Below are 12,793 nucleotides of genomic sequence, written 5' to 3' on the forward strand. Positions count from 1 at the left end.
AAACAAGTACTGGATCTGATCAGTCCAATGGGCATTTTGGTGGTGTTTTTCTTTATGTAACAACTCAACCTGCCCCGATCCCAGATCTAATGACAGTAAAGTACTATGGCATATCTGACTGATCAATCACCAAGAGAAGATTATATCAAGTTTAATACAATGTGCCAAAGTTATAAATGCCAGTGACAGGTTTTAGATCAATTTTCAATTTATAAGGCATTATTCACTTAAACATTTACACATTGAGAGGCATTATAGCATAACGGTTAGAAGCTCAGCTCTGCCATTTTTCAGCTGTGTGACTTTACGCAAGTTACTTAATTCCTATGTAACTCTGTTTACAACATGATATAAAACAGAAATACAGACTTCTGTGTAAATGTTGATGCATAAGGGCCTAATTAAATAAGAATGCAAGAGATCAAGGAGACAAAAGAAAACAAAAGAGTTCAAACAAAAAGAGTCTGAGGCCAGTAAAGCACTACATATTAATAACTAGATTTCACCCTCAATTTTTATAGATCAGTATCAGTGTTATTCAAAGTATGGTCACTGGCTAAATGTCCTCAAACTATTTGTTGTAAGTTTGCTGCAAGATAAGGAACTTGTGTTAGTAATCAACTGTGAAAATAAATACACCATTTAGTTCCATTATTCATTTATTTAGGCAGAAAGACTTCCGTGGTAAAGGAAGCAGTGTCTTGTTTAACATTTTGACACAAGCTCCCTGACTTGTCACAGATCAGTGCTTCTGAGCACTGTTCTATATCTAAAGTGTTTTTCTTAAAGCTTCAATAAATGATTTAAATTTAAGTAAAAATTTAAGATATCATAATTCAATTAAATTCTTGAACATGCGCATGTAATGAGTACCAACTACATGTCCAGAATTTGACTGGGCATTTTGGGATGGGCTAGGAGAGAGATCTGGGAGTACTGGGGTGGGGGGTCGGGGCTGGGTCAGGGAGCGTGGTTACTACCTTCACTTTAGAAGCTTACCATCTAACAGAAGTGTGTAGAGCTCATCTAAGAAACTGGGAACTAGTTCTCGTTCTTGTATTTTCAAGAATCTCAATGTCAGTAATAACAATGCTGTGGCTGTCTCCTCAATGGAGCAATAGAGACAGCAAGGCTGAAATCAGAGGCAGACACTCTGACCATAAAGAGTGGAGGAATCTTCTTTTGAAGGGCTCTACACACCTCTGGAGAATTATATCAAAATCAATTAAGCTTTGAAGTATAGGCTTTGTTTCAGGAAAGGGTCACTTTCTGCTGCTTACTTAGGGAATTCTGAAATGTGAAATAAGGAACTGCTTGAGATTTCTTCAGTTAATTTCATTTTGATCCTCCTACAAGGATTTTTCAGGAATTAATCATAGTAATTGGAAAGGAAATAATGTTATCCAGACGGAAAAAAAAAGGAGAGATAAGAAAGCGGTCTCTAAAGAAACCAAGGTGAATATTTAAAAAGATGTACTCTGATAAGCAAGAAATTTTAATTCTATAAATTAAATACAGAGGGCAGTACAACTATAAAAGGAACAAATCACCAAATATAAATATAAGTGAATAGCTTAGATTTATAAGCATATCAGAAGGGTGAAAAAGCTTAAAACAGGAGAGGATTCTGAGTAATACTAAGACCAATACAGAAGTTTCAGAATTGTATTCCAAGCATGAAAAGTTAAGGGAAAGTGAAGGTTCACATCTGGGGAGAGCTGGTGTAATGTGAAGAGATAACAACAAATGAATAATTACTTAATTCCAATTTTATTCCTATCAGCTCTATTACAGAGAATGATCTTTACATGATGAATGAAAAACCAGATACAAAGGATACACACCATTCTATTTATATAAAGTTCAAAATATGCAAAATATGTAAAATAATCTATAATATTAGAAATCAGGATAATGGTTGCCTTTGGGGGAAAGCAGAAACTGTGAAGGGGCCTTGGGATACAGGTAGTGTTTCTTTCTTGATCTAGGAGCTGTTTACACAGATGTGTTCACTTTGTGAAAATTCATCAAGCTGTACACTTAAGTTGTGTTGACTTTTCTGTAGGTGTGTGATATGTTAATAAAAAGTTAAAAAGTAAAGAAAAATAAGCTAAGTCCAAAGTGTTATGACTGGCAAGGAGCTCACCTTACTTTATTAAGCTAAGGTTTAGTTCACTTCTCTGGTCCAAATGACCCAAGGAGCTGAAAAAACTTGCACTGATGTTAATCTGTAAGTATCCATGAAGTTCAGGAGTTGAAAGAACATGGGATTAGCAAGTATTTTTCAAATTTAATAAAAAATGCAGCAGAGGGGGTACAAGAGAATGGATCTCAGGAACTATATACTATACCAAGGAGCATAACATCGATGCTGAGTAAAAATTAATAATACAAAGTGGGTATGATAATACTTATTGAGTAAATAAATGCACAGGTCCATTTGATTCTAGTGACTCAGTGAGAGAGTGTGTACTCTCAGAATCAAGACCTTCTTTCTCTCTAAAACTGAAAAGTTTCAAGATGATAATTTAATATATGAGTTTTAGGAGTGAGTTAGATCAAGAAAATCTACTCTAAGACAAACACAAAGATTTAGAAATAAGTTTCAAATCTATTTTTTTATGTACATGTATATAGACAGAATTTATTATGTGTACTGTTAACTGGTAATTAAAATTTGCTTAAAATAAAATCTGCTTGCATGAAAACACGATCTAATGAAGGTAATTCAAAAATAATGGAAGAAAAGAAAATAAATTTTAACAATAGTTGCATTCAATTGGTAAGATACAAGATTATTCTACTTTATTTTTCTAAAGTGTCTTTAACAAGGACATGTAACTTTTACATGAGGAAGGTGGAGGAATTCTGTCTAGCACATAGCCCACACAGAAAGAGGTTATTAAGAAAAAACAATAGTAACTTCATCAGATGTTGTGAGAATTCCAATGACAGTGGTAAAGTACTTCACACAGTGCCTGGTAACTCAATAAATGGAAGCTTCTATAAATGTATACCATTATAAATTATTTAATGATATATTTTTATGCTGTGTAGTTTTAGGGATGGCCACTAATTTGCCATAGTATTTTCATTATTCAAGTTATACAAAATTTTAACATCAGAAAAAATCTAATTATTTTTTATTAAACACAAATCACTCTTACCTTTCGCAGTTCAACTGTCACTTCATTTCTGTGTCTTCGCATTGTCTAAAAAGAAAAACAAAAATTTTATAAGTATCTAAATATTGATACTGCTAGTACATAAATTAAGGCCTCTGACATTTAAGATTTAAATTTGTTTAAGATTCTATTTTTAAAGATTAAGGATTAATCCGTTTTAGACTTTAAATGATGAACTACAGGAGGTTAAAAAGCCAAAACTCCTGTCTATTTTACTGGATATCTGTTGGTTAGTTTTGTGGGGAGTGGGAGGTAGAGCTTGGCTGCCTAGGATCCATCCCCGTTTCCTAACTGCACCCAGGTTTCTATGGGGAATTATATACTCTCCATTGTGTACAGTCTTGATGGAACCATCTATTAAAGCATCTCACTTTCTCCTAGCAAAAACAGGGCATGAGCTTAAACTCAGCCAGCAGAACTCTCCCCTATAACTCTAAACCTAGAGCAAAATGGAAAGAAAGAAAAAAAAAGCACATTAATTTCCAAAGGAAGCATTTGGACAAGGTAGTGAACCATGCCTATATCCTGAACTTGCTGTGTTCCTAGTTACCTGGTGTTCATTAACTCATTCTTTGAACCACCTCATATTCTTCTAATAAATTATGGTTTTGCTCTTAAGTCAGCCAGAGCTGATTTTTGATGCTTGCAACTAACGTATTCTATTGCAAACGATTCATGTTTAAAAAAAGTAAATGCCTCATTGTCATGGCCTTAAAATCACATAAAAATGAAAATAAATTTGGGATAGATATTTTGTATCAAAAGATAAAGAAGTATCCTTCTACAATTTACTAAGAGGCTCTATCAGGAATGTCTTAACAGGAATTAGTGAAATGACTAGATATCCCTTTTCCCCTTGACATAGTGATATAATGGATTACTTTATTACACATACAAATATGATAAATGGTTACATTTTCAGAATAAAGGTTATATGTCATGGTATATTATTATTATTAATATATACTGCTAGATGCAGTATGCTATTATTTTATTTAATGAGTCTTTTGTTATGGTACCTCTGTCAAGTTTCCTTAAACTGCAGTGATAAATTAATCTCTTTGCAGGGAAAAAATATCCCATGGAACCCAAATTACAAACTTTGTTAAATATATTGAAATATTAACCTAGATATAAACTCGTGCTTAAATATAGATATATATTAAATATAAACAAAACTGCCAAACAAAATTCAAATTAATAACATTTATTTAATGTGATGGAATGATGCACTGATAAAACTATTATCACTAATAGGGTTCAACAGTACAAAGAAAGAGCCCTGAATCGAATTCTATATTTAATATGTTTCTGCATTTAGGCTTCAACACTATCAATACAGAGAATGCTTTATGTATAAATTAATCATACAAACTGTAATAAATACTGAGCAATCAAATATCAATATTAATGAAGTGTTATTTGATCACTCTGTAAAGAAAGCTGTCTTTATTCACTTGAAGATTAGAATTGCACCAATTGTCAAAATTTGCCTGTATAAACATCTAACCCAATTGTTACTAGAGCTGAGAAGAAAAAGTATTTTCATTGCAATAACTACTACATTTAATTGTTTACAAATTGTTATAAGATAGTACACAACAAAAAGACCCAGGCAGCCTATCCCCTCCAAAATATGATCAAGTTACTGCTACACTGTAATTTCCATTAAAGTACTACTTCAGCTTGGATAGAAGTGATGAGTTAACTTCTGAAGTACTCTAAATTAGGAATCCACACTTCACAGGGGGTTAGTTAGCATGTGAAGTGCCCAAATCAGAGGTTAGCTCCCAATTAGTAAGTGTTTTGAATATCAACATCTGAATTTAGACATGTGTTTGTTAATTAGCATAAGAGATGTTGGAAATAATTTTATATTGCTGAACTGGAATTCTTCAAGATATACGGATTAACTGGAAACACTGTACAAGTGTCTTGATTTTTACCTGTTTGCGGTTTAAGAATCTGACAAGCCCTGCAATCTGTCTTCAGAGAAGTTTCTGAGTCTAAGCTTCCTTTTGATCCTGTGTCCCACCCCATCTTGGAGGATTCTGTCTGCTAATCCTAGTCAGATCTTTCTGGTATGTGCTTAGGGTTGAAGTTTTATTACAAGGTAGTAGAGTCTAAATGAGCTAAACCTATAAAACAAGCTATATGACTTTTTGTGACTGCTTGCTAATACATGTTTGTATGGGTAGCAAATTCTGTCTAAGGCTTGTTTTATTATTTTATTATAACTCACTGGGAATTCCCTGGCGGTCCAGTGGTTAGGACTCAGCACTTTCATTACTAAGGGCCTGGGTTCAATCCCTGGTTGGGGAATTAAGATACCACAAGCCGCACAGAGTGGCCAAAAAGAAAGAAAAAAAAAGAAAAAAAAATAACGTAACTCACTGATAGTAAAATTTCTAAGGAAAACCACCTATTGCCCTCACCTGTCTATATAGTTAAAGGCCTCCTATTCATCCAAAAGAACCTATGAGTGTAAATGGCCAAATGGCTTAGGTCAGTTAGCAACAGGTACTGACTACCATTTATGATACAAGTACCTTTGAGTTAGTCATCACTCATTCGCCTCTCTGTTTAAGTTACAGAAAAAGGCTTCTTCTTAGGGCCTCTCCTCCCTTACATTCTTCCCAAGTGATCTCATCTACTCTTATGTCTTCAATTACTGTTTGAAGACCACTCCCAAATATCTATCTTTATTCAGCTCTCTCGCCTGGGCTTCAAATCTGTAAGTATAATATTCACTCATTTGATAAAAATTTACTAAATTCAACCAAAATGCTCCAGGGCAATATGCCTGCAACTAGAAGGCAAGTATAGCAATTACAGTCTAGTACAGTGGTGAGCAAACTGCAGCCTATGGGCCAATTCTGGCAAGCTGTCTATTTTTGCAGGGCCCCAGAGGAATAGTTCACATATTTTTAAGTGGTTACATTATAAATGATATTGTGTCTACATTAACTTAATTTTTGTCTCTTGGCCCACAAAGCCTACAATATTTACTATCTTTCCTTTTAAGAAAAAGTTTGCCAGCAGCTGTTCTAGGGGAAAAGATGGTAATAATAAGCAGTAACATGAGTGTGTTAAAAGTTAAGATAGGAAAGTAAATAATAAAGTTCTATATCAGAAGGAGACATGATCAGAGGGTCAGGAAAAGGCTCGCTGAAGAATTAAAATATGTGTGCACGTGTGTATGTTTAGGATTAGAGGACAGATCATTTTAAGGCCTCAAACTCAGCTGCTTATAAATATCACACCTGCTCCCCCATCTTCCCCTCCCAAAAAAAACACCCCCTACAATTCCATGAATATTCCTAATATTAGGAAACAGTGTAACCATCCAAACTGTTGCAAGAACCCCCATCCTCGGAGATCATCCATGTCTACTCACTCTCTCATTCTCTAACATCCAGTGGAGTCACCAAAATAATATTCAAACCTTCTAGCTTTACTGCCACTATCCTAGACTAAGCCACCATCATGTCACATGTCACCTGGATCACTACTAGTCTCCTAACTAGTCTCCTTCTATGCACTGAATCAGTTTTCCACAATGCAGCCAGATCATTCTTTTTTTTTTTTTTTTTTTTTTTTTTTTGCGGTACGCGGGCCTCTCACTGCTGTGGCCTCTCCCATCGCGGAGCACAGGCTCCGGACGCGCAGGCCCAGCGGCCATGGCCCACGGGCCCAGCCGCTCCGCGGCATGCGGGATCCTCCCAGACCGGGGCACGAACCCGTGTCCCCTGCATCGGCAGGCGGACCCTCAACCACTGCGCCACCAGGGAAGCCCCAGATCATTCTTTTTTTTAATGCAAACCTGTGTTGCCATTCTCTTGAATAAAACCTCTTGATGGGACTTCCCTGGCGGTCTAGCAGTTAAGACTCTTGCTTCCAATGCAGGGAGTGCAGGTTCAATCCCTGGTAGGGGAAATAAGATCCCACATGCCACACGGCCAAAAAAAAAAGTTACCCGGACAGCCAAACCAAAACCCCATGGATAAAATCTACAAGATTGGGTAACAAGGTAACCCCACAAATTCTCAAATACAAGAAGGATCTGGTTAAATCACCAACTATAGGACTCACATGGGCCTTCTGCATATCTGCAGAAGGAAACAGAAGAGCAAAAGTAACTGGATAACTGAAGGACTTGAGGGGAGGAGAACCCCAAATCATGAATCGTTAGAGTTTAGAAAGGCAATTTGAGAATAACTGCAAATGGAAGGGATCTTCTGCACATGCTAGCACTGTAAAATATGACGAGAGTAGACTCAAAAACAAGGGGCTAAGTCCCCCTACCTGGAAAAAGCCCTATAACTGAAAAGAAATTTCCGGGAAAAGAATTCCAAGTGATCTGGGCTTCCCTGGTGGCGCAGGGGTTAAGAATCTGCCTGCCAATGCAGGGCACATGGGTTCGAGCCCTGGTCCTAGAAGATTCCACATGCCACGGAGCAAGTAAGCCCGTGCGCCAAAATTACTGAGCCTGTGCTGTAGCACCCACGAGCCACAACTACTGAAGCCCGCGCGCCTAGAGCCCATGCTCCGCAACAAGAGAAGCCGCCGCAGCGAAAAGCCCGCTCACCGCAACAAAGAGTAGCCCCCGCTCTCAGCAACTAGAGAAAACCCACGTGCAGCAGCGAAGACCCAATGCAGCCAAAAATTAAATGAATAAATAAATTTATAAACAAACAAACAAAAGAAGAATTCTAAGTGATCAAGACATGCGCGGGCCTCCCTGGTGGCGCAGTGGTTGAGAGTCCGCCTGCCGATGCAGGGGATACGGGTTCGTGCCCCGGTCTGGGAGGATCCCATATGCCGCGGAGCGGCTGGGCCCGTGAGCCATGGCTGCTGAGCCTGCGCATCCAGAGCCTGTGCTCCGCAACGGGAGAGGCCACAACAGTGAGAGGCCCGCATACCACAAAAAAAAAAAAAAAAAAAAAAAAAAGACATGCGCAATTGGGGAAAAGTAAAGAGAAGATCCAGATAAAAGTGGTTTGTGAAACAAGAGCCAGATCTCAGAAAATAGGAAGATATATAAATATATATATATTTTAAAATTTAATCACTTAAAAAAAAAACAGAAGAAGGGGTTCTAGAGTGGTAAAGCTAGCAAAGCTATCCTGACTCCCCACTCACTCCAAAGAGTTCAGGAAAACCTATTATAAAGTGTACAATATAAAAGGATTGCGGTCAAATTCTATGCCATAAGACACAAGGAGCAGAATGATGCATTAAAAGACTACCAAAAAGCTGTACCAACAAAACATGTAAAAATTATATCCTAGAGAATGAAAGAAGATGTGAAAGAACATTATAAACAGAATTAGAAAAACTCAGTAATGAGGTACTAGAAATCAGGAAAGAATTTGAAATAAAATAAAAAAATATTTCAGAAACCTAACCAAGAACAGTAACACAACACAACAGGTAATGCTTAAGAGATACAGAATGTGCAAAGAACTAAAATTTTAATCAAAAAGAAATGAAGGTGAAAATTATTAGAATTAAAGTGCCAATAAAGATAATAATTAAATGGAAAAATATCCTGAAACTAAAAGACTTGAAATAAAATACTGAAAAAGCACACAATGTACCTGGGAAATCAACCCAGAAAAACCAATACCATGATATATTAGAAAGACTAATGGATTTCAAAAAAAAGAAAAAGAAAAGAAGAAAGAAAAGAGAAGAGAAAAGACAAGACAAGACAGATGCCTCTGGACGTCAGATACATATACACACACACATATGGTAGATCTGATAAGTGAGTCCAACAAGGTCACAGGATACAAGATAAAAATATAAAAATCAATTTGTATGTCTATATACTAGCAATGAACACATGGGAATAAAAACTAAAAACACAGAGAATGTTCTAATTTCATTCTTTTATATGTAGCTGTCCAGTTTTCCCAGCACCACTTTTTAAAAAATATTTATTTATTTATTTTGGCTGTGCTGAGTCTTAGTTGCAGCACACAGCATCTTCGTTGTGGCGTGCATCTTTAGTTGTGGCATGCAGACTCTTAGTTGCGGCATGCATGTGGGATCTAGTTCCCCGACCAGGGATCAAACGCGGGCCCCCTGCATTGGGAGAGCGGAGACTTACCCACTGGACCACCAGGGAAATCCTAGCACCACTTATTGAAGAGACTGTCTTTACTCCATTGTATATTTTTGCCTCCTTTGTCATAGATTAATTGACCATAGGTGTGTGGGTTCATTTCTGGGCTTTCTATCCTGTTCATTGATCTATATTTCTGTTTTTGTGCCAGTACCATACTGTTTTCATTACTTTAGCTTTGTAGTATAGTCTGAAGGCAGGGAGTCTGATTCCTCCAGCAATATACTAGCAATGAACACATGGGCATCAAAATTAAAAATACAAACAATATCATTAATAATCTCTCAAAAAAATAAATACTTAGGTACGAACCTAACAATACATGTACAGGATATAGATGTTGAAAATGATACAACACTGATGAAGGAATTCAAGAATCTAAAAAAAAAATGGAGAGACACACTGTGTTCATGGATTGGTAGACTCAACTTGATGTCAATTCTCCTCACAATGATATACAGACTTAGCATAATTGCTTTCAAATCCCAGTAATACTAAAGTTTATACAGAAAGCCAAAGTAATTAGAATAGCTAAAACAATTTTGAGAAAAAAAAAGTGGGAGGAATCAGTCTATCTAACTTCAAGATTTATTATATAGCTATAGTAATAAACACTTGTGTGATATTGGTGAAGAAATACATACACTGATCAATGGAATAGAACAGAGAACACAAAACAGACCTACACAAGTATGCTCAGCTGACTTTTGACAAAGGTATGAAAGCAATTCAATGGAGGAAAGTTAAGACTCTTCAACAAATGGTGCTGTTCAGGTAGATATTGATAGACAAATATATGAACCTCAACTTAAGACTCATACCTTACACAAAAAATAAAACAAAATGAATCATGTTTAAAAGTAAAACTATAATTTTTTAGAAGAAAATTAAGAAAGAAACTTTAGGATCTAGAACTAGGCAAAGAGTACTTGACCCTAAAAGCATGATCCGCAAAAGGAATAACTGGTAAACTGGACCTCATCAAAATGTTAACATTTTGCTCTGAGGAAGCTTCCATGTGGAGAGGATGAAAAGACAAGCTAGAGACAGAAAAAAAAAATCTGCAAACCACATATATATGATAAAGGACTGGTATCTGGAATATACAGAGAACTCTTACTCAAAATTAGAATACACAATCAATTAAATTAGAAAACAGGCCAAAGAAATGAAGAGACGTTTCATCAGAGGAGATACAGATGGCAAATAAGTATATGAAAAGATGTTCAATATTATTAGCCATTAGGGAAATGCAAATTAAAACCAAAATGAGTTATTACTACACACCTATCAGAACAGCTAAATTAAATAACTGAGACAACACAAATGCTGGGGAAGATGTGGAGAAACTCGTACATTGCTGGTGGGAATGTAAAACAATACCTGGAAAATCATTTCTTAAAAAACTAAACGTGCAAATACATTGGACTTAGCAACTACTGAACATTTATTCCAGAGAAATGAAAATTTATGTTCACAAGAAACCTGTACACAAATGTTTATAGAAGCTTTATTCATAATAACCCAAACCTGGAACCCAGACATTCTTCGCAGTTTAAAGAAACTGTGGTACATCCATACCACGGAATGCTATCCAACAAGAAAAAGGAATAAACTATTGATACAAGCGACAGCTTGGATGAATCTCCAGGGAATTATGCTAAGAGAAAAAAAGCCAATGCCAAAAGGTTATATACCATATGATTCCATTTATATAACATTCTTGGAGTAACAAAATTATAGAAATGAAGAAGAGATTAGTGGTTGCCAGGGGCTGAGGAGAGGGCAGGATGGGAGGAAGTGAGCATGGCTATAAAATGGCAACATGAGAGATCCCTGTGGTGATGGAAATGTTTTATACCTTGACTGTATAAATATCAGTATTTTACTATAACGCTGCAAGATGTTACCATTGGGGGCACTGAGTAAAGGGTCTCTCTGTATTGTGTTTTACAATTGCATGTGACTCTACAATTATCTCAAAATAAAGGTCAATTTTTAGAAACTTTTAAAGGGAACTCCCTGGCGGTCCAGTGGTTTAGGACTCAGTGCTTTCACTGCCGAGGGCACGGTTCAATCCCTGGTCCCACAAGCTGTGCAGCACAGCCATAAAAATAAATAAATAAATAAACAAGCAAACCTTTTTTTTAAAAAAAACCTTTCTAAAAAAAGGATATATTTTACGTCAGATGCTGAGGAGGAGGGGAAGAAGAGGTCACTACCAATTTCCAAAATGCACAAAACAGGGAAGCAGTAGATAATAACTAAAAGAGAAGAGACTAAATAAAGCTAACTAACCACCATAACAAAAATATAAACCTTCTAAAATATCAAAAAACATACTGAAAGGGATTCCCTGGTGGCGGAGTGGTTTAGAATCCACCTGCCAATGCACGGGACACGGGTTCAAGCCCTGGCCTGGGAAGATCCCACATGCCGTAGAGCAACTAAGCCCGTGTGCCACAACTACTGAGCCTGTACTCTAGAGCCCACGAGCCACAACTACTGAGCCCATGTGCCAAAGTACTGAAGCCCACGTGCCTAGAGCCCATGCTCTGCAACAAGAGAAGCCACCGCAATGAGAAGGCCATGTGCCGCAACGAAGAGTAGCCCCCGCTTGCCACAACTAGAGAAAGCCCGCGTGGAGCAACAAAGACCCAACGCAGCCAAAAATTAATTAAAAAAAAAAAAAGACCCAAAGCCTTCTCTAAAAAAAAAATAATAATAATACTGAAAGAAATACATAAAATAGATTGCATAGAACTATTTTACACATAAATATATGGGAATAGGGAGGAAATAAGGTAGAGAGCTCAAGGAAACTAGGCTACATTTGACTTTAGAACCGTATGAAAATGAATTATATATGTGTATGACAAAATTAAACTTTAAGAAAAAGCAATCCATAAAAATTAAAAAAAAATTATGAACCTAAATGTGCATCCAGTTGGTAGCATAGTCATATTTTTCTATGCAACTTTTCAACATAGTAATTTGTATATCCCCAGTCAACCCTAAAGACAAGAGAAGCCTGCATTTGTATAATTGACACTTTATTAAAATTTTGCCCTTTTAAAAACACAGGCCCTATAGAACATATTGTTTACATATAATTTCATGTAGTTTTAGAGCCATCAGAAAGCCTCTGTCAACTCCAGGTTAAGACTCTCTATAACAAAAATAAATAAATAATTTCAGAAAAGGACAGGAAGGAACTTTTTGGGGTGATGGAAGTATTCTAAAACTGGATTTTGGTGATGGCTGCACAACTGAAAAATTTACTAAAATTCAAATTTTATACTAACAATGAGCAAATTATACTATATATAAACTATACCTAAATAAGCCTGTTTTTAAAATTCTCTACAATACAGATATTTATATACTTGTTCCTTGGGCTACCCAGTCTGTTTTTCTAAATACACTAATTGAAGCAAATGTAAAAATTTTACTTGGGGAGAAGGAAGTAGAAGATTAT

General features: G+C 36.3%; 1 protein-coding gene across 1 annotated transcript in view; it reads right to left on the reverse strand.

Annotated features, from left to right (window-relative positions):
• The window catches only part of KPNA3 (karyopherin subunit alpha 3), a gene marked incomplete at both ends in the record, with an annotated part of 86,546 nt that overhangs the window by 36,404 nt on the left and 37,349 nt on the right, over positions 1–12,793 (reverse strand). The window contains one exon of the mRNA XM_079721687.1: positions 3,168–3,212. Coding sequence (XP_079577813.1) covers positions 3,168–3,212 — 45 coding nt within the window. The remainder of the gene's footprint in view (positions 1–3,167; positions 3,213–12,793) is intronic.

Source organism: Hyperoodon ampullatus (genome assembly GCF_949752795.1).
Source record: "Hyperoodon ampullatus genome assembly, chromosome: 16".
In the NCBI taxonomy this organism is placed as follows: Eukaryota; Metazoa; Chordata; class Mammalia; order Artiodactyla; family Ziphiidae; genus Hyperoodon; species Hyperoodon ampullatus.